The 23215-nt window shown below is 41.0% G+C and overlaps 1 protein-coding gene across 4 annotated transcripts in view; it reads left to right on the top strand.

The window, feature by feature from the left end:
- Positions 1-23215, top strand: part of Mapk10 (mitogen-activated protein kinase 10) — a 284681-nt gene that overhangs the window by 257610 nt on the left and 3856 nt on the right. For all 4 annotated transcript variants that reach the window (XM_021162158.2, XM_021162159.2, XM_029477300.1 and 1 more), the window contains 2 exons: positions 9844-9907; positions 12200-12277. In XM_021162158.2, the coding sequence (XP_021017817.1) occupies positions 9844-9907; positions 12200-12277 (142 nt within the window). The remainder of the gene's footprint in view (positions 1-9843; positions 9908-12199; positions 12278-23215) is intronic.

The following is a 23215-nucleotide window of genomic DNA, read 5'->3' as shown; positions in this document are numbered from 1 at the left end:
TCCTAGCACGAGGCCATTTAACCTGTCAAATTGTGAAGGGCTCGCTTTCTCACAGTATGGTCTCTGACACTGGAGCCTGGGCACTGGTGTTTTCTGTGCTCCCAGATGGTCTGAATGCTCAGCCAGGGCTGTGAATGCTTGCTTTTCAATGGAAAGGATGAAGCTCCAGCATTTTTTCCTTGCAGTGTTCTCTTTTCTACAACCATAAGGTGGCAGCAGCATTGTGCCACGACTGCCATCATCCTCGCCTGAAGAAGACACAGAGCTGGAATCTGTAATTCTAGTTAACAGCATTCAGAGGCCCCGATCCAGCAGAGGATACTATTAACCTTTTCCAATCACATTCTGTGTTGAGTTGACTAATTAACCTCTATCTAATATGTGTTTAGTTTAACAAATTGAACAGAGAGGAACCATATCATAAACCAGAGTTGGTGAAAGGTCAAAACTATAGTAAAATTTATATTCCAATAGATGTGAGTTGCCCCCTCTGACAGCCGCGTTCCCTCTTCATGTTTCACACGTACACCTGGACAGGAGGGTCAGCAGAGGGCCTCATGATGTACTATGTGAAAATCCGCTTGTCGGAAATGTGCACAGGATGATGAGGATGCAGAGAAAGATGATGATGCCAGACAAGGCCACCTCTGCTACATATGCGGCTGGAGCCACGGGTCCCTCCATGTGTACTCTTTGGTTTAGTCTCTGGGAGCTCTGGGGGGGGGGTCTGGTTTGTTGATATTATTGTTCTTCCTATGAGGTTGCAAACCCCTTCAGCTCCTTCAGTCCTTTCTCTAACTCCTCTATTGGGTACCAAATGCAAGCATCCACCTCTGTATTTGTCATGGAGGAAATACTGAGACAAAGTGTGGAGCAGAGACCATCCAGAGCCATCCAGAGCTCTTTCTTTTCAGCTCCATGAGATCATATGTCCCACTTGGCCTTTCTTATGCATTGCCTTGTGCAGCTGCTGTGAGTTCCAGATCGATAAATCAGTTATAGGCTTTGTAATCGTCTTTTCAAGATTAGCGTCTTGAATACTGGTGGGAGTTAGTTGTCCACACAGAGTCTCCTCCTCGTCTCAGCCTATTCATCCCAACCCCAAGACTTAGCAGTTGCTAAGGGTCACTCAGTGCTGATCTCTCAGCTCCCTCCTATCCAGGCCACAGGGTACCCTAGCTCTGTAACACCCTTCCCAACAAGAAGTCAAACCAAACCAAAGAAGACATCTCAAAGGAAAACAGACCCCAAGGATGCCATTTCTCATGTAATGCTCATTCCCCAATGGCCCAGCCTTTTATTGGCATGAAAAAGTGTTTTGCAAAGGACATCCATCACCATTTGATCTCCATGGCTATCTGCTTCTATTCTATGCTGGCCGAAGAGCACTGTTGCATGTGGTCACTCACACTGACCCCTCAGGACTCACTTTAGGAACACAGGGTAAGACACTAGAAGAGAACTCCTCTGATTGGTTGGGAGAACTATGACTCCCAATCTTGAGGCACTGGCCTATCTGAAAAATTAACAAAAATCTTTCACATCTATCTGTATGGGTGGGATACATCGTTACTATAAAATGTTAACAGAGCTAGTGTAACACCTCGTGTGCTCTCATCATTTTGTGTGGTGACAATAGTCACAATTTGGTCTCTAACTTTTTTTCTATGAAGTTTTGTACGCTTTGACAATATACCTGTTACCCTCTCTACCGCCTGTCCCTGATAACTACCATAAACTCCATATCTATGAGTTCAACACATAAGAGAGACCATGATGCCTGTTTGTCTCTGCCTGAGTTACTTCATTGATCATTCTTCTGCTTAATCCATTTTGTTCAAAATGGCAGGATAGCTCTGGGTTTTTTTTTTTTTTTAAGACTTAGTAGTATTCTGCTATATACAGAGATCAAATGCTTTTTCATGCATTCATCTGTGATGGATATTTACACTAATTCTGTATCTTGGCTGTTTAAATAGTCTGCAACAAACCTAGGAGTTCAGATGTTCCTTGATATGCTGATTAAATTTCTGTTTTGCCATTTATTGGATAATAGAATTGCTGGATTATGTATGATAGTTCTAGCTCTGTTTACTTACTTTGAGGAATCTCAGCTGCTTTCCATATGGCTCACTAATTGCCATTCCACCTACAGGGTACCAGAGTCCGTATTCTCTTCCAGATTTATCTTTTTTCATAATATCCATTTCTATAGGTGTAAGATGAGCTTTTGTTGTTTGTTGTGGTTTTTATTGTGTTGTTGTTTTCCTGTCTTGTTGTAGATGATTTGAAAAGGGCTCTCTCTATCTAGCCAAAACAGGCTTGTCATGAGGGCGCAGTCTCTCTGCCCCAGATTCTAAGTGCTGGAATGTTATGTGTGTAGCACAGCACCTGCACCGTTGTGCTTATAGTGTGCACTTCTCTGGTAAGCATCAGCTACTTTTCCAGTCCCTGTGACAAGGCACCAGACAAAACAACTTAAGGGAGGAAGAGTTTACTCTGTCTCAGTGTGTAGGGGTACAGGCAGTCACAGCAGGGAAGTCAGGGAGGTGGGGTGTGTACATCGCATCCTCACATAGGAAGCACATGCAGAGCAGTGGGCTGACTTTCTCCTCTTTATGTGTACTGGGACCCCAACCCACCAGCCACATTCAAGGTGAATCTTCTCTGTACTATCGAACCTTTCTGGAGATTCATATACACACACACTCAGTGCTTCAGGGACACTCTAACTCTATCAGGTTGACAGTGAAGATTAGCCAAAGCGGTGGTACTTCACATTTTCCACAGACCACTTGGATGTTTGAGAACATTCCCTTAAGTATTTCCAAATATTCGGGCCCCCCCTTTTTAACTTTTAAAAAATTAACTCTTTTGAGGAATAGTCTTTCTCAGTACAGCCCAAGCCAACCTGGGACTCTAAGTATAGCCCAGGCTAACCTGGGACTCATGGCCATTCTACTCTCACTTCCTCAGAGCTGGGATTACACCACAGCTCATACTACTGTTCCAGCTTACCCACTTTAAAAATAAGGTTATTTGGCTTCTTACTATTGTGGTCCTTCACATGTTAACATTTGTGGATCTCCTGCGGATTGTTTTTGTTTTGTTTTGTTTTATGATCAACATAAATCTTTCAGGAAACACTTTGTACTTATGGCAGGCTGCTTTGAGCTGATAACTTTTTTTGTGGAGTACTCCCACAGTGACACACTTCCTCCAACAAGGTAAGACCTATTCTAACAAGGCCACACCTACTCTAACAAGGCCACACCCACTCTAACAAAGCCACACCCACTCTAACAAAGCCAGACCTTCCAATAGTACCACTGCCCCTGCCAGATTTCTAGTTTGATCATTAACTATTTTCTTGATTCCATAAATTGTGTGCCTTTTAAAAACGTCTAGACTATTAAAATAATCATTCTGAGTCATTTGCCAGGCAGTTCATAGCTCTCTGTTTCTTTTGGGATTAGCTAACAGAAGATTATGGTTTGTTTATTTGTTTGTTTTTTGCTATCAAAACTTCTGTTTTTTCATATGTTTTGCATCCACAATTTCAATGTCTGTGCTTTTGAGGAATCAGTGATTTATTTCAATATCTGAAGATTGGTTTTGTGGGAGAGATGTTCTAAAATGTGACATTGGCCTGAGGAGGGGATGAAAACGTGGGGGCACATGTGACCTAGTGCAGCTTATGACTTAGTGTGCGCATTTGTCTGTAAACATAACTTTATTTTCCTGATGTCATTGTCGTCTCCATGACTCACTGCTCTCATCTCCTAATCTAGGCCTTGTCCTGGAAGCTGCTGGCCTCCATACACTCTTACCTTGGCCGAGAATGTTTCCAGCCTCTCAGACTTAGTGTTGAATATGCTCACCCTTTCTAGTTCTTTCTGAACACAGGCTGACTGATTCAACTCAGATGTTCTGGCTCAAACTCCTCTTCAAGCTGACTGATTCAACCTGGCTTTTCCCTTGACCTCTCCTGAATTGCTCTGCTTGACATCAAACTAACTCTAGCAATCTATTCTGATCTTGTGACTCCTTCTCATTCTCTGGCCCATTCTATCTTCACCTGTGTCTAGCTTGTTCTTTCTTCAAACTGTCTCTGTCAAATTCTCCCAATGAACTGCCTCCTCCTGTCTCTCTGCTCCCGGTAGAACTGCCTCCTCCTGCCTCTGTGAACTGCTTTCTCTTAAACACCTTCCCTTTCCTCTTTCCTCATGAGAGTTGGGCATATCCTATTCAGTCGAATCTTTCTCTGACTCATCACTTTGTCACCCAATTAGACATCACTTTTAAACATGGGTGCTTCCTTCTACAAACTGAATTTATTGTTATTGTTTGGGATTAAAAGCCTGTCTGTATTGCAGCCAGAGGGATGAAGGTGTGTGCTAAGGGTGTGTCTGTATTCCAGCCATAGTAGCCAATGTTGATAGATTAAAACTACCTCTACATTTTTTTTAAAGAAACGTTTTGTTTATTACAAGTTTCAAGTCTTCTTAAAGTGTCAATCTTGTATGAATAGATTACATTTAAAGTTGGATGTTTCCTTAAATGTATAAGGTAATCTATCCAATTTTGCATTTAAAATAAATTTCTTGGTTAAAAATCTTTGAACAAGATATGCATTTTTAGCAATAAACAAACTACCAAGCTTAGTAAGAGAGAAAAAAATCAAAGTATGTTTTAACTTGATAGGATATTCTTTACTGTGAGTTAGCTCTTGAATTAATAGAGAATGCACACACCATTATAGAGCTATAAATCTTTCATTCACATGTTTGGAGAGTCGGCAGTACAGAAGTTGGAGAAGCCCAATTGGGACAAGAGGCAGAAGGCAAGGTCCAGGAGCTAGGTGGCTGTTGCATAAGTCAGAACATGACTGGCATGGAAGACATCAATTCCAGGAACAACCTGGCTCAGCTTACATATCTCATTTCTATTTCCCATCTGGTTGGAGAGTCGGTGTAGAAGTATGGATGCCCAAGGTATTTTGACAGAAAGTATTTAGGAATCTAAGCGCTGACTGGCATTTGATATTTTCCAGACATAGTTACACATGGGAACTCATACAACATTGGGATAGAAATTAGATTCACAGGCTCAAACTTGTCTTTAATTAAAGTAGTTTGAAAGTGTTAAGTTATCCTATGTTCTATTTCTGGAACTCATAAGAATTCATCATAAGAAACTGTAAAGTTTATCCATACCTTTTTGTTAATTATTTCTCTGACCAGGAAAAAAAATGACTTCTGCTCTTTGTGTTTCTGTATTTTCATTTGCAAACTGACTCAAGGTGGCACTGGATACCCCTCCACAAACTATCTTCCAGAGCTTCCATGAATCTGCCAAAACAGTATGATTTAGAAGATTAAAGATGAATTGACATGTGAAGTTTAATGGAGATGTTGCAATTAAATATGTGTTATACAAGTCAGAGAAAAGAAAGAGACCATTTTAGCTCGTAGTGATCAACTCAAGAAAGGGAAGGTATGGCTAGGGAGTTCCTTTAATAAGAAGCTATTCTCAGCAGCAAGTATACTACAGATTGACAACTGGTGCTGTGCTCCTTGACCCTTGATTGACCACTAGCACTATGCACCTTGACCATAGAGACTTGCATTCTTCTATACAGTTTCTTCCATGAGCCAAGTCTTACATTCTTAAAAAAAAAAAACAGAGAGAGATCTATTTTCACTCATGTATATATGTATCTCTGTCTGTGTGAATGTACAGCATGTGTTTATGGGTGTCCATGGGGGTCAGAGCCGTTGTTAGGTCTTCTAGAGACAGAGCTTCGGTGATTTCGAGCCATCTGGTGAGGTGCTGGGAACGGAACTTGAGTCCTTTAGGAAGAGCAGTTATCTCACTGAACCACTGACTTCACCACCTCTCCAACCCTGAGTTTTACATTCGGAAAGTTGAAAAATTGAAAGAAAATGATAATGTCATCCTGGAGAAGCAAAACTTACAGCTTCGATAGTTTAAGCCTGAGTTATGGAAAAACATTGAAATGCAAATCACCTATCTCTCCTCAATCCGTCATGAAATTGTATCCTTCAGCTCTTTAACACAGCATCTGCAACATCCCAATGTATTTTCCAACTCATCATATTTGAGAGTGAAGATAGGGAAGCTTGCTGGTAACTAAAGAGGCAATGAGCATCAAGTAGTTTGTTGTGTTTTTTTTTTTTTTTTTTTTTTTGGCAAAGTGGGAAATCTGGTGCATTGACTATGCATCTATGCTCTTCTAAAATATAAGTTCTCTCAAAATAAATTCCATTTGGCCTGGATAATTCTTTACATTTTTTTAAATAAAATTATACCATTAATTAGTCATGTAACTTTATGTGTTTGAAAATTCACTGTAGTTTCTTTATTCTGAGGACTGTTAAGACAGTCAGGACAATTATGGCTTCTCGGGAAATAAAGATGCTTTATCCTAGAAAGATAATAATAATATCCATTTATTAACCTCTCAAAGAGAATGGAGAGAGTAAAAGTGAGAAAATTACACTTGTATGTTTGCCCCTGTTATACCTGTTTATATTGGTATTGAAGATACTTTATTATAATACGCAACATTTTAGATGCTGTCTCATATTTAATAATATCTTTCTGTACATGGTAGCAGTTTCGAAGAATGGATAACTAAGTGAGTTTGGTCTAACTCTCATTGAGTTTGGTCATCAAATTATTCAATTTTGACGTCTCCTTTTCAAGCATAATAGATGCTCAGTGTCAGTCTTAGTTTCTTGTCTTGTTGATATGATAAAATATTCTGACAGGAGCCACTTAAGTGTCTATTTTGGCTTCTAGTTCAAGGATACAGATCATCACAGTTGAAGGTCTGGGTACCAGAAGCCTAGAGAAGCCTGTTCCATTGTTAGCATCCTCAGGAACAGGATCAATGGGTGCATGCTAACGTTCAGCTTTCTTTTTTCATTCGATGGAGGCCAGAACTCCCTCCCCAGGGGTTGGTCCCCCCTACAGTTAAGATAGGTCTTTCTCTTCAAGATAATTCCCTATGGATGGGCATGCAAAGATGCCCATCACTCCAGATGGCAGGGTGTAGACTCTGCCAAATTGATAGCTAGCACTGACCACACAGCCTAAGTTTCTATTGAATAAATGTATTTAATAGATTAATAAATAAGTGATAATATTTACAGTGAAACTGTAATTCTCCAGAACACACCATGTTTCTTTATTCTTGTTTCTAATTTCTTTACATTTTAGGAGTTTATCTACCAAAGGAAAAACCTTCTCACTTACTAAGGAGGGGAAAGAGAAAAACTCACTAACCAAGCACCAAACATTTCCTTCTCACGTGAAGGCAGGGTTACTATGGAGCATCTCGTGGTAATGACTGCTTCCTCAGGACAGGCGTATGAGTGTGTATGTTATGACATTATTGTCTTTTGGTTATTGGCCAAGAACTCTTTTATATTGACTTTTCAGTGATGTGTTTATATTGTGAATGCACCCTTCCACTGTTGGTGACATTAGCTTTCTCTCTTCAGGAAAACCCCAAATCAAAACAAAGACCCAAGCCTTTTTTTTTTTTAAATAGAGAACTCATACGTCAGAATGGTAACTATAAACACAACAGTGCTTAAAATACCCCTCTTGGTTTATTGAAAGCAACAATCCCCGACTTAGCATGTTGCTTCTCTTTGTAGTTTGTGGTTAGAATCTGTGTGCTTAATGCTTTGCACACCAGCAACATCCGCGTGCTGAGGCTGCGGGGGGGAAAAGCCTCCTCAAATCGCTCTGTTGCGGAAAACGGCGTTTATGAACTTTGGCAGGAACTGTTCTCTTAAGTCATGTTCAATTTGAAATTGAATGGAAAAATCTCATCCGTGGGGAAGCTAGTCACACAGCATTCTGAGCTCCGTCTTTTGTTAAAGGGCTAAAGCTGTTGGGGAACACAAGATTCTGGGGGCTCCCAATGCTTGCCCACACTCTTGCCGGCTTCCTGAACACAGCAACTTGAACAGGGGACCTAACACAGCTTCCGACCTTCCAGGGGAGAGGCGCAACAGCAGCAATCTGCCAAGTGGCAAAATATCTCTTCAAATCCAGACTTCTTTGTGTGGCTTACTTTAAGAATAGTCTTATCAATATTCAAAAATATCTCAGTTTTACCCATTTTCTCAATCAATGTATTCCTATTACTTCGAAGTCCTTTATAGTTTGAGGGAGGCCTTTCCTCAGTCAGGTCTCACTGCAGCGCTTGATTCTCTAGTCTCTTGACTTTGTACAGTCAGCATCTAGGGCTTCTCCCTAGGGATCTGGGATGGAGCCCAGGCCGCCTTTTGCTTTGTCGTCAGTGTTCTGACTACTGAGCAGCACCACTCTACTGGGATGTATCTGAGTAACTGGAGAACAGAAGTCGATAGATGCACTTGCCCCAGTAGCAGTCCCAGGTGCTAGAGGAATGATGGCTCCGATGGAACTTATTTCTTAGTACAAACTTGCTTTATTATCACACTTGGACAAAGTCTTCAGTTTTTCTGGCAGGCTGCTTTTGTGGGAAGGGAGCTTCCCTAAAATTTCAGGGCTAGCGTGAGTATTTATTTTTCTCATCAGGCTGTCAGAGATAATAAATGAAACAACAACAAAGGCCTACATGGCTCTGGTTGTGGCTCCTGGACCAATAAACTTTGCACGGAAGCGAGTGTGTGCAAAAATTCTTCATAAAAAGCCTTCTTTATCATGTTATCCTCCCCCTCCTTAAATCCATGTTCTAATAGGTGTGAGTTCCTCTGATTCTGTAACTCTTCTAGTTTCTCAAGAAACAAAACAAAACAACAAAAACAAACACCAAACAAACAAATGAGCAAAAAACAAACAAAAAAGGCTATTGCTTCTGGACAAGGACTGGTTCTAGACTTCCTCTTCTCAGGCGAATAGAAGCACTATAATTCCTGATTGTATCTCTGTACCGGTCAGTCAGTTCCTCTTGCTCACCATCCCCTACCTTCTGCTCAAAGTCCTCCACCTTCTGCCAATGTGCTCTTTCAAGATTGGCTTGCCTTTCTGGGTCATGTTGCTTACATTGGAGCTCACTAGCTAATATGGCAGACTTCCCCAAGTCCGTGTATTAGGAACAAAATCTCACGAGAATTGCCATCCTAGGAGGTGTGTGGCTTTGTGGAAACCTGCCTGTCATGTGTGATCTCCATATAGGAAGAGTTCTGACTGTATTAAATCAGTCTTAAAATTAAGTCTTCTCAAAGAATGCAACATAGGGGTCATTCCAGGGGTCATGGTGTCCACCTTCTAAGTAAACAAGAAATTGCTTCTGCCTGTGGTGGACAGAGCAAAACCATTTCAACACCTGGTGTCAAGCTATGTCTCAAGCATGTTATAATGTTTCAAGAAAGTGAAAGGTTAAGTTAGTCTGAATCTTTGTTATTTTACTGAGCAGCAGAGAGTCTTTGGGCTGCAAGTGAAGCCAGGTCTATGGATGTAGGAGAGTTTGCATACAGGCCATGTTAGCAGAGAACGTGATTCTGGTTCTCTGTAACACAATGTGCAGTCTAGCTGCTCCTCCCTCTGTGGGGATCCTGACGACGATGACGCTGGCAAATGGGATTTTAAATGGGGTATGAGTTCTGCTATCTTATTAGAGAGCAGGATATGAGTAAATCTTTCCATGAGATTGGAGGGTGGTGGTGGAATTTAGCTGTTGAGGTCCTATAATCCTCCAAACTTATATAAAGCTGTGGTTACCATCAGGACCATTGAGAGGAGAGGCATGTCCACAAGTTATCAGAGTGCAGTCGTGTTTGAACTGAGTGTCATAAAGCAATGTTTGTTTTTGTTCTGCAGCCTCCGCCTCAAATATATGATAAGCAGCTGGATGAAAGAGAGCACACCATCGAAGAATGGAAAGGTGATATAGAAAAGACCCTACTGTGCTATGCTGATATGTACACTTGTCTGACGGGAGCTCAGGATATAGAAAAGACCCTACTGTGCTATGCTGATATGTACACTTGTCTGACTGGAGCTCAGGATATAGAAAAGACCCTACTGTGCTATGCTGATATGTACACTTGTCTGACTGGAGCTCAGGATATAGAAATGGCCCTACTGTGCTATACTGATATGTACATTTGCCTGACTGGAGCTCAGGATACAGAAATGGCCATACTGTGCTATGCTGCTATGTTCATTAGCCTGACTGGAGCTCATGATATAGAAAAGATTCTACTGTGCTATGCTAATATGTATACTTGCTTGACTGGTGCTCAGAACATAGAAACGATCCTACCACTTATGCCCTGTATTTGATACAAACAAACTCTGTGCAGCTTCCTCTTATAGAGCACCCTATAAAAGTGACTTTCCAGTGGCTTGGTATGGGGCTGGTGTTTTTGCCTGGTATATGTAAGGTCTAAGTTCAGTCTCTAGTACTGTGATAAGTAAATGAAATATAAATGGGAAACTATTTTAAAATTTCCCAAAGCTTATCAGCATTAATGTAACAGAAATGCTATGTTTGCTTGAAAAAAGAATTAATTATGGACACCTTTGTATGCAAAGCGTTTGTCAAACAGTCAAACTCCATTTGAACACTTACAAGTTAAAGTCCTATGTTGCTATACAAAATTAAAATTAAGTTTGAGGGCTATCCTGATGGATCTTCAGAGAGAATGCTATTCCTCCAAGTCCCCGTTTAACCCTAAACCCACATGTGGAAGGAGAGAGCCAATTTCTCGGAGTTGTGCCCTGACTATGCCCCCTCTCTCCTGAATAAACAAAATTAATTTAAAATTAAGGTTGAAATGTACTTTAAACATTTTCAAATTAAATATAGTTAACATATACATTTATAAAACTTACAAAATTTGAGTTTAGATAGAATACATGTGACCCCAAGAGGCTCATTTTCCTCTCAATAAAAATAAATCAGTGAAAACATCAGTCTGTTTTATTTTTTAGCAAAAAATTTCCAAGCTCATACTGTAGCTTCAAAATTATACCTAAGCTCAAACAAAATAGAAAAACAAGTTAAACCTACACAGCATTGTCAGACTAATTCAATTAACTACATAGAAGAACAAATTTAGGAAATCCAAATACAGATGGTATCACATGATCGAATAGAAATGAGAAGAAACATAAAAGGAAGGAGATTCTGAATGACTTTTAAAGAAAGGAAAAGGAGAATATCAGAAGGAGGCCACAAGGAGAAACCAAATGCTAGAAATAAGCCAAATAATTCCACTGGTCAATGTACCATGCAGGTCAGCATGGGAAGGCAAAGCCAGTGAGCGTGGCATCAGGGAGAGACTGGTGGCAGATGGTCAGCTCACAGGGTTGCTTTGTCAAAGGGAAAGCATAAAGGCATTGCTGGGGCTGGTGACATAGCAAGTGGGAAGATGGAGCCACTGAGAGTGGCACTAAGCTGGAGGAGGGGGTACTGGGAAGGACGGTGCTAATGAATGATGTTTAGCTAAGGGTGGGAATGAATGAATGATGTTTAGCTAAGGGTGGGAATGAATGAATGATGTTTAGCTAAATCGGGCAGCATGAAAGAACTGGAGGCTAATTTGCAGCAACAAGAAAAAAAAATGGCCTGAGAATGACCAAAATGACTTTTTAATCCCTAAGTTGTGTTGTGCTTAGGTTTACCAGTCCCAGACACAAGTCTGGAAGAACGGTGATCTTAGAGGTAGAAGATGTAAGCATTCGTTACAATGTAACCAATTTGCATCTAGGAAGTGGATACGGAAGGAGATGAGAGCATCCAACAGCAGAGCCATTGGCTGGGAACACATTCTAGAAGGAGGGTCATATCCTAGCACACATGAGACCTGGGGATGAACCTCAACACTGCAAAACCCAAGCAATAAACAAATGAACAAGCAAGCAAGGTTGTTTAAATCTGTAATTGCCAGCCCAGGAGTATACCCAGGAGTCTAGCACAATCAGTTCAGAAAACAGGAATTCATTTATTTTTAGACATTCATTTCCTTAACTTCTGTGCTGAGGCCCTGCTTTTGCTAAACTTAGTGTTAAGACCAAGGAACTATAGAAATGGAAGATTAAAAATCCTCGGTGATTTAATACTCTATTCAATGCCACAAAAAAAGTTATTTCTCATTAGCGAGTGCATAGGTTTGTGGATTAAGGGAATCTCTGCTTTTGTTATAATAACACGGACGATTCTGTATTACAGAACTTATCTACAAGGAGGTAATGAACTCAGAAGAGAAGACTAAGAACGGCGTAGTCAAAGGCCAGCCCTCACCTTCAGGTACCCACTCTCCGTGAATAACCAAGAAGCTCGTGTCTTTCAGGCCCTTGATGGGTGTGGTCATAGACAATGTCACTCACAGAGCCTGGGAACAGATATCACACAGCCATTTCCCTGTATTGCAATGTTTTCTTTTCTTTTCTTTTTTTTTAACCATGCATTCAATATTGCTAATTCTGGTTCTATAAGCCAGAACAGTGGCAGTGGTTTTTTTTTTTAATAATAGCTTTGATTTTGAAATTATAATATAATTATACCATTTCTTCCTTCCTTTCCTCCCTCCAAACACTTAGGTACTCTTCACTGTTCATTTTCAAATTCATGGCCCAATTTTTTTCATTAATACTTATGTGGGAGCGGTCTGTGTGTATATAAATATTCCCAGATATAAGCAGCTCAGTCTATGTGATATTTGTTTTAAGAACATGTTCAGGGCTGACCATTTGGGATTGGACAACCAACTATACTCTTCTCCTTTCTCCTGCTCAGCATTCCTAAGCTGCCTGATGGTTGAGGCCTCATGGGATTTCCCTTGTCCACGTTGGCATGTCTATTGTTGTCCCTGTTCAGCTCATATTTAGGAAGTCATGTTGCTGAGACGGTAATGGCTGCAACTTCTGACATTCCTAGGAGACACAGTTTCACAGAAAACTCCCTGATACCCTGAGTCTTACAGTCTCTCCGCCCCCTCTTCTGCAATGATCCCTGAGCCTTAGGTGTGGGAATTATTCTGTATGCGTATCTGTTGTGGCTGGGATCCACAACATTTTGACCAGTTGTGATTTTCTCTAATGGTTTCTGTTTGGGGCACAGAGAAGTGTCATTGATGAGGGCGAGGACTCTACTTATCTGTGAGCATACGGACAAATATTTAGAGTATAGTTAAGGATTATGCTGGCTTAGTATAGGAGAAGCTGTAGGTTTTCCTCCAGGATCCATGAGTTCACTAGCCCTGGGTAGTTGGCTACATGGCCAATACTAGATGATGTCTTTCTTGGTAGGTGTTGAGTCCAGTTGGAGAGCTGTTGCCTACCACCAAAGTACACACACTACTACTTCACCTTGTGTTGCTGGGCCACGAGGACCATTGTTATGGTTCGGTAGCATCATAGCTGATTGATTAGGTCTGTTAGTTGCTTCCATTTGTGGAAGTTCGTTTGGTACCATGAAAGCTGGTCCTCGGACTGGGCAGGTCCTCAGGTCAGTTCCGGCTCAGTGGGGTCTGGACACGTGTCTGAACTGCATAGTGTCTTCAGCAGTGTGGACCTGTCATCCGCCTCTGACAGGCAGCCAAGGGCAATAACAATAGCAATAGCCTGTAACAGTTTGCAACTCTGACCAGAAAATCAAAACAGGTCTTCTCATACCTGGTGTTGTGGTGGTTTTTGTCTGGTGGTCTTATGCTCTTTGGAAGGAGCATTGTTAGCCTAACTGAGAAAGTTTCATTTAAATCATATATGTATATTTATAGACAGGCTTGTGTGTATTAGGTTTTTTAAAGGTAGATAGTTAATAGTATGATTTTTTAATGAATTTTTCAGACGTCCTTGCTGTTATTTTATCCCATTCCTATCTTCTGTATTTATCTCCTTCCCCTCTCCATAATTAGGGATCCCATTTCCATTTCCCCATCAGATCACTAATACCCTATTTTGCCCCCTCTCTATTGCTCCCCAACCCATCCTTTCAATGGTTCCCTTTCCATATTCCTTGTTTCTTCAGTTCAAGGCTTTGTATTCACATCTGAAGATATGGAGCCGGGAGCCTCTGAGGAGAGAACATGAGTCAGGGTTACCTTGCTCAATACAATCATTGCTCATTCCATATAGTACCTGCAAACTTCATGATTTTGTTTCCCTTTACAGTTGAATAACACCCTGTCATGTATATGCACCGTGGTTTTGTTGGAGGACATTTAGGTTGTTTCTACTTCCTTGCTGTTGCAGCACAATGTTTTCTCAAAAATGAATGTAAGATGCCAATGAAATCATATGACATGAGCCCATCAAAGATAAATGGTACTCAGCAAAGTGTTGATACACCGGTCCTCTGGACCACTAGGCTAATGTAGTGGACAGGAATGCATCCCTCCAGACAGTCTCTTCTCTCATTCAGTCTCAGTGTTAAGTCTTTCCATGTTAGGAGTGATGACAGTATGATTATTGTCTTAGTTAGGGTTTTACTGCTGTGAACAGATTCCATGGCCAATGCAACTCTTATAAAGGACTACATTTAACTGTGCCTGGTTTACAGATTCAGAGGTTCAGTCCATTATCATCAAGGCAGGAACATGGCAGCATCCAGGCAGGCTTGGTGCAGGCAGAGCTGAGAGCTTTACATCTTCATCTGAAGGCTACTAGTGGAAGACTGACTTCTAGGCAACTAGAATGAGGGTCTTAAAGCCCACACCCACAGTGACACACCTACTCCACCAGGGCCACACCTTCCAATAGTGCCACTTCCGGGACCAAGCATATACAAACCATGACAATTATGTACTAACATGACTCTGATTAAAGTCAATGTGCAAAAGTTTCAACTTGTTCCTTGCAGAGTTTGGCACACCTCTGCATCTCTATAGGTTTGACTGATCACACACTCCAGGACCACCCGAGCTTTCCTCTTGTGTGTATTAATGCTGTACACTCTTTTTCTTTATACCTATGTTATAAATATAAAGAGTTTCATAAGATATGATTGTTTAGGTTCAACAGTAGCCTGCATTCAGCCTGTGGTGACAAGAGTGCAGGCTGGAGATGATGATTTAAGAGGAGAACTGAATTGAAAGTCTTACTTTTAAAACATGTTTCCCACGTGTGACATGTTGTTCTAGGGGGAAAGGATGTGGGATGCATTGATTAATTAACTAATTTTTCATATTAAAACTCTTCTCTGAGTAACTCGTTGGCATCCATAACCACTGTGGTACCCAGACAGACAGGTCAGCCATTGCTTGCTGTTCTCACTCATAGATGACAGTCAATATCCAATTTTATCGCAAGTCTCCTTTGTCTTAGAGAGAGTGAATTAGGAACTTTGTCACCATGGCCAAAAAATACTTTATGACTGCAGGAAGGGTTTGTATGTCCTCACGGCTTCACAGAAGTTCATCAAGGTAGAATCACAGTGGCCAAGTAGAGTTGCTCACACTGTGGGAGGTCAGGAACAGAGAAACAGGGTGGTATTGTTCTTGACATTTTTCATTTCCACCTTATTCTGGCCCACAGGATGGTCCCAGTCACAGTCAGATGGCTGGTGACCACTCAGTTCTTTCCCTGGAAGTGGCCTCACATACATACCCAGAGAGGTGCCTCCAACATCCTACTTTATTCCAAACCCAGTCAATTTGACAATGAAGATAACCCTTGTAAGTCCCTATCTTGCTCTCTTGACAACCAAGTGTATCAATGTAAATTCGGACATTCAACCCCTTCATCCAGAGAAGGCTAATGCCCATTTCACGATGCAAAGCATGTTAGTTTCATCTTCAAATGACCCTCAAATCTAAATGGTTCTATCATTTTTAAAAAAAAAAATGTAAGTCCAGATTGCTACAGATTCAGGGCAGTGTCTTAGCTTTGAGCCTGTGCAAAAGCACACCCTTATGGCCACACCAAGGGGAGAACCTTAGTGTCCAGGTTATTCTAAATGCACCTAGTTTAGCAGTGAAGATAATTAACCATCTTCATTGGGTGTAATGAATAGGAAAAGGAGAATTGTCCTCCACCCTACCCTTCCTTCTTTGTCCTTTTAGGATATGGAGTGATGCAGAAACCTCAGGAAGTGTGGCTTAGACACATGCTCTGTCTGCAGTGTAGGAAGGAACTCACAGGCAGAACCTAAAGCCCAAAGCATTCCTTGTTGAAATAGAAAGGATCCCTGAGAGTTTCCATAATCACCATAGCATGCTCGCCCACAGTCATTGAGAGGAAGAAGCAGCATGCACCAGAGAATCTCCCCACACCTCAGACTGGGTGGACACTGGTCGATCTCCTCACACCTCAGGCTGGGTGGACACTGGTCTGCAGAACCCATTTTAGTAATCTTTACCTCAGTCTATGTCCTTCCCAAACACACTTTGTCCAAAAAGAATTTTCATGGTTTCCCTCAAGTAAGATCTTGCCCTCTGCATTTGCTACTAGCTCTTGTGCTGAAAACACACGGCGCTTTTCTTATTTTCTGTTATTTACTACAAGCCCATTGAGACAACTGTATGCATTCATCTTTATGTACCATACACACCTAAGTGCTCTCTTGATCATTGAAAATCTATTCCTTAGAAAATTGATATTTAGTTTTTCTCCCTGAATATATTTTGACGCTATTTCAAACACAGAACTCAAGACAGGAGTGTAGTGTTAATATAGGATGCAATTCAGTATGTTCTTACACTACAATTATAAATATTTATCTGCCCTGTTAATCTCCACAAATATAATGGTTTGGTTCATTCATTTTGGAAAATGTACATTCATAAATTTTTTTGTGGGCCTGATTACCTTAATGTGTGGCTAGTTTCTTTTGAAGAACGCCAATTCAGTTAACCTAGTGAGAAAGTTAAGACCCTTCTTAACCATCCTAACTACCTGTACCTATCAAAAGTTGTCTGATTTTAATACTCCCTAAACTATAACCACCAACCTTAACCAATCTGTATCTCAAGAAACAGTAGGTTAGACATTCTACTGGATGATTTTAGAGTAAAAACATTTGGTAAATTATATGTATTCATATCATAAAGGACACAGTTATGTATGATATGTTTTCATGTGCCATGTGGAGATTGGGACACCACTGGAGCTTGTTTTAGTAGCTTATGTGAACAACTGTGTAAGTCTCTTCCCTAATGAGAATGTATTGATCTTGGTTTGGCAGCTTGAAACTAAGCAGGGAAGATTTACAACAGGGGAGCTGGCAGAACCCATAAATCACACTGATCCCCTGGAAAGCAAACTGTTAACATTTTACCAGTGTGCCACTGCATGTGTGCACATGTGTGTGCATGTGTGTACATGTTTGTGCACGCAGTAAACTACATTTTTTTTTTAAAATATTTATTAGGTATTTTCCTCATTTACATTTCCAATGCTATTCCAAAAGTCCCCCATACCCTCCCCCCTATTTCCCTACCCACCCACTCCCACTTTTTGGCCCTGGCGTTCCCCTGTACTGGGGCATATAAAGTTTGCATGTCCAATGAGCCTCTCTTTCCAGTGGTGGCCAACTAGGCCATCTTTTGATACATATGCAGCTAGAGTCAAGAGCTCCGGGGTACTGGTTAGTTCATAATGTTGTTCCACCTATAGGGTTGCAGATCCCTTTAGCTCCTTGGGTACTTTCTCTAGCTCCTCCATTGAGGGCCCTGTGATCTATCCAATAGCTGACTGTGAGCATCCACTTCTGTGTTTGCTAGGCCCCGGCATAGTCTCACAAGAGACAGCTATATCAGGATCCTTTCAGCAAAATCTTGCTAGTGTATGCAATGGTGTCAGCGTTTGGAGGCTGATTATGGGATGGATCCCTGGATATGGCAGTCTCTAGATGGTCCTTCCTTTCGTCTCAGCTTGGACTTTGTCAAAGTTTGGACTTTGTCTCTGTAACTCCTTCCATGGGTGTTTTGTTCCCAATTCTAATAAGGGGCAAAGTGTCCACATTTTGGTCTTCGTTCTTCTTGAGTTTCATGTGTTTTGCAAATTGTATCTTATATCTTCGGTATTCTAAGTTTCTGGGCTAATATCCACTTATCAGTGAGTACATATCATTTGAGTTCTTTTGTGATTGGGTTACCTCACTCAGGATGATGCCCTCCAGGTCCAACCATTTGCCTCGTAAACTAAATTTGTAAGAAGAAGCAGTAACTAAAATGCCTCGCAGAAGTCAGCCCTTTGATATTTTCATACCATTTTATTTTATAAGAAAGCAGGATGAAAAACTTTTGTCATACTGGTTCTCTTGCTATTCCTATATCAAAACATTAGAAATCTTGTATGAGGAATAAGTTAGTGTCATTCTTTAGGAACAAAGTGGCTCTAATATCAAAACCTATCATATTATAGTGATGATTGAAAAATGTAGATAGGGAGTTAAGTATGCACTCACAGAATAATTTATAGGTCTGAAGTTTATTAATGGAGTCAGTGTATATCAATAAAAAAATGCATCTAAACTTCAGGTACATCCCTAAATAGTTGTACTCCGCTCTGCTATCTGATTTCACCTGAGGTTATCTGTTTTCAGTAGCAGTGCCATTTGCTTCCTGAATTGACTTGTAATGTCTGCCAAGGGAAAGCAGGAGTAGGCATCAATTTTGCTCTGAAAGTAGATGTTACAGAATGTTAGAGCTGGAACATATGCAGGAGGCTGTGTGCGCCAGTGCCCCCATTTCTCTTGACCAGTGAAGCAGAGAAAAGCAGAGGGTTTCAGTCTCTTGATGTGCAGTCCTCACTTCTCAGGTGCATTCTGTCTTCTGGATTCTGGGAACAGCGCCCCACCTCCCCCATCTAGCCAGTGATCCAGACTACTAAGATTAATTGATTAAAAAAATTTAAAGCTCAAGTAACCTAAGGCTCAAGATCTTGAAGCTATTGGACAAACTGTCCCTCAATAATTATTTTCTTCTGCTTTTTCTCCTAACTCTATATTTACATTCTCATTTAGTATTGGGAAGGTGTGATCAAGAATATAATTCCCATTTTAAAAGCAGTCATGAATGAATGAGTTGGGGTTACATCATTTCTAGCCAAGAAATAATAATCCTCATTTTAAACACAATTTATATTTTTAATTCATTTAAACATAATTTTATTGAAAAAAATACAGTATAGCATTGGCGACATTTTAAAAGAACGAGTGTCTTTTTCCTGAGTCCTCCTATGTGGTGTGAAAGGGAGGGTGTTTAATCATGGGCTGGGATGTCCCAGAGAGATGGACACTGTAATTCCATACAGTGGATTTAATACAGTCCAATTCTCTTTAAGAGACTTTTATAAACTTCTTGGCAATAAATTATCTTGAAGCCAAATTCTTTGTTCTTATTACTTTCATTTGAGTTTGGTTCTATGCTTACAAAGTCTATTTATTGCCTACTTATGAACAGACTAGAAAGGGTTACCTCTAGCGCCTGCTGTCAAGTCAGGAGACATTTATTGTAGCTCAATAAAAAAGAGCACACAAAACCAAACTCATATATTGAACAAGGTCATTAGAGTTTGGCATCCATCTCTAAGAAGGCTGATAAATAACATCTATAAATGTGGGCTACCTAATCTCAGGGTGACTAATTTCAAGACACCAAGGAGATACAGATAAAGGCATTTACAAGAGGATGCCACTAAGACCCTGCACCAGGGAGCAGCCCACGTCTTTACATCATCATCATTTAATTTGTTTAACTCCCAGTTGGCTAGTATCGAGAGTTTCCATTCAAAGAAATCAGATACATTCCTGAGCAGTAGCCATGAACAGAAAACAACTCAATGTAAATGATGAAAATCAAGGTAAAAAAATCATCTAGCAATAACCTCAATAAATGAAGTGTAAACTTTGCACTTTGAAAACAATTGCTGTTGAAAAAAGTGAAAGGCAGCCAAAATGAATGAAAGGCATTCCATTTTTCCACCATTGTTTTGGGGTTGGAAAAGTGTCTGTGTTTCCCCAGGCTGGTTGATTAATTAGACTGTCAGTTAAAAAAAGTCACTGGGGTTTGTTGTTGCTGCTGTTGTTTTTGTTTTGTTGTATATTTGGAATTTTTTTGCACAAGTTTAAAGGTTATTTTAAAATTCAAAACAAATGAGTAAATAAATAAGAAATAATCTAGATTATTCTGAAAGAATTCAGTTGGAAAATTCACATTTTTTTCCTGATTTGAATACTAACAAGGAAGCAACACTACTAAAGACAGAGTATTCTATTCTACTTTTCCCATTGCTGCAACAAAACACTGGACAAAGGCTTATTTAATAGGGTAGGCTTGTCCTGGACGAGGGACACAGCCTATCACAGTAGAGGGGGCATGGCAGAGAGGACAGAGCCTATCACAGCAGAGGGGGCATGGCAGAGAGAACAGAACCCATCACAGCAAGGAGGCCATGGCAGAGGGAGTGTAAGGCAGCTGGCCGCAGCCACACTGCATCAACACTCCAGAAACACAGAAGTGAAGGCTTGCTTCCTCCCTTTGCATGTAGTCAGGGCTCCCAGGACATGGGATGGGGCCTCCTACATGCCTTCCTCAATTAAGTCTGTGTGCAAACACTAGGAGACAGCCCAGCCCAGAGGTGTGTCTCCTAGAGGATTCCAAATCCAACTGAGTTGTCAGTGATGATGACCCAACAGAACCCACTAACTGCTACTGAGCCCCTTGGTCACAAGGCATTGAAAGGGCTCTAAACCTGCCTTCACTAAAGTGTATCTACAGATAGATAAAATAGATAGATAGATAGATAGATAGATAGATAGATAGATAGATGGCAGATAGATAGGTGATATATGTATATATGGTAGTAGATAGATAGTAGGTAGATAGATAGGTAGATACATAGATATATAAGATATAGATATACAAATATATATCATATCAATGATTTATGTAACAAATATAAGTATATTTTAATTTTTGGCCGAAACTGAGGAGAAATCTCACTCTGTCTCTACCCATCATATGTAGATTTAGCTGTGGGGCCCGGTTACCCAGTTAGCTGGGAGTTAAGTCTTTTTCCTGGAGCCAGCATTTAGGGCTTTAGGGTAGGCCATTTTCATTCCCGCTGTTACCAGATTAGGGTCTGGCCAGTGCATGTGGTTGGGATCTGATCCAGGTGTTTCTGGGTTCTTGGCATTTTATTCAAGAAAGTAGCCAGAGTACGCCATTCAGTCCAAAACTTTACTGGATGGAGACATAGGGGTGGAAGGAGTTGCTTAGACATGTCCACCTCCCTGTCTCAAGTCATGACTCCCCCAACGAGGCCCTCAGTTGCAGTAAAAGTGGTAAGGAGAAACCAGGCCTCTCGTCTGGTGTTTGAGCAGGGCAGAATCAAAGACATTTTCTTTCAAACCTTTCTGGTATCTCTGGCCTCAGGCAGGGACATTTTCGTCTATTAGCCGAGGGAAATAATCTGCTCACTTTGGGGCTCCTCTACACTGAACTATGAGGCAATGTTGTCTCTCGTGTCATCACTAAGACTAGCTAACAGGTGGCTCGGTATATTGTTCAGAGAAGGGTGTAGATATAGCCCAAGCCCAGTGGGGTCCCCGCTGCCTAGGCTACTCTTTATGCTTGATTGCCTCACCGCCATCTCATTTCCTGTAGGGAGCTGCAATGTATGGAAACATATCCTAATTCCTAGGGCCTTGCTGTATTATTTCCATGACAGTCAAACTACAGATCAATGGGACAAAGCCGTGAGTACACTAGCATATGTCCACTATAAAAGAGGATCGATTAATAATTTCACAAGGAAATAAAATGAACTTTTTCAGTAAATGGTGCTGAAACAAGCAGGTACTGCCTATGGAAGAACAAGATGGCCAGCTGCCTTAGGACATACGCAGAAGCCAGCTCAAAGTGAGTGCTGGTACCTCCACGGGAGAACGAAGAGGTCCTCTGCCTCAGAACATGCGCAGAATCGAGATCAAAATGGGTCACAGAAACCACGTGAGAGAAATGAAGGGAATTATGGGAGTGAATCCTCATGGTTTTAAGTGATGGAATTTTTTTTAGACCTATTACCCAAAGCCCAGGAACAGAAAGGGCAAATCTGACATCTGTGTGTATAAAGAAAATTCCAAGAAAAAAAGGTAATCCATAATAAAACACCATTTGCAAATTACACATCTGCTTCCCACCGGTGATGCACTTTTGTGACTCAATAAGAAGAAGGAAATGAGGCAATTTTTAATTGATCAAAGCAAACAAACAGATTTTTTTTTCTCCAAAGAAAGTACGCAATGACCACCAAGCACACAGAAAGATACTTAGGTCAGTTGGTTGTCCTCTGGGCAATGCAAATTACCCACAGCACGGTTCAATTTACACATTTTGGGTGCCTATAATCAGGAAAGCTGATAAATGTTAGAGAACATGTGAGGAAACTAATTCTTTAAAGCTGGCACACTCACTTTCAGAAACAGTTCAGCACGTCTTCAAATAGAATCAATGAAATAGAAGTAGCGGCGCCGACCGCAATGGATATTAAATAACATCCATGCAAAACTTCGGTGTGAATGATCATGATAGGATTGTGACATTCATTCATAATATCCTTAAAAGGACGATGGCTCAGTTCTTTAGTGAATGTGCATCAACTGGGAAATGAGTAAAGAAAATGCGGTGTGTAGTTCGATGGCTGTTGCTCAGCTATACAGGGACGGAATACTCACACGCTACGCAAGCTTCCTCTCTCAAGGCGTATCATGCCTTTGGCAATGTGTGACAGAAGTCAGTGACATTCACATCCCATGTTTTTATGGATATGAATTCACAGAACCATGGAGGCAAAAGCTGCTGGGGGCTGCAGAGAGTTCCCTGTGTAAAGTGTATGCTCTGCAAATGTGAAGATCCCAGTCCAGTCTCCTAAACCCCTAGGGGGAAAGCTGGGCACTGGTACACATGCTTGTAAACTCAGCACTGAAGCAGTAGAGAAAGGAGACTCTCTAGAGCCTGCTGACCAGTCAGCCAAGCCTACTAAGTGAGTCAGGCCAGGGAGAGATCCTGCCTCCAAAAGCAAACGGTAGACAGTGCCTGTGGCATGACACTCCAAGTAGTTCTGTGACCTTCACACGTACACACGAGCTCACACACACACACACACACGTACACACATATACCACATGCACACACCCGTACACACATACACACACATACATGTACACACATACACCATGCACCCACACCCGAACACATACAAACACATACACACACATACATGTATACACATACACCACATA

This window comes from Mus caroli, chromosome 5 (assembly GCF_900094665.2).
Source record: "Mus caroli chromosome 5, CAROLI_EIJ_v1.1, whole genome shotgun sequence".
Taxonomy (NCBI): Eukaryota; Metazoa; Chordata; class Mammalia; order Rodentia; family Muridae; genus Mus; species Mus caroli.
This window is presented reverse-complemented; position numbering and strand designations above follow the sequence as displayed.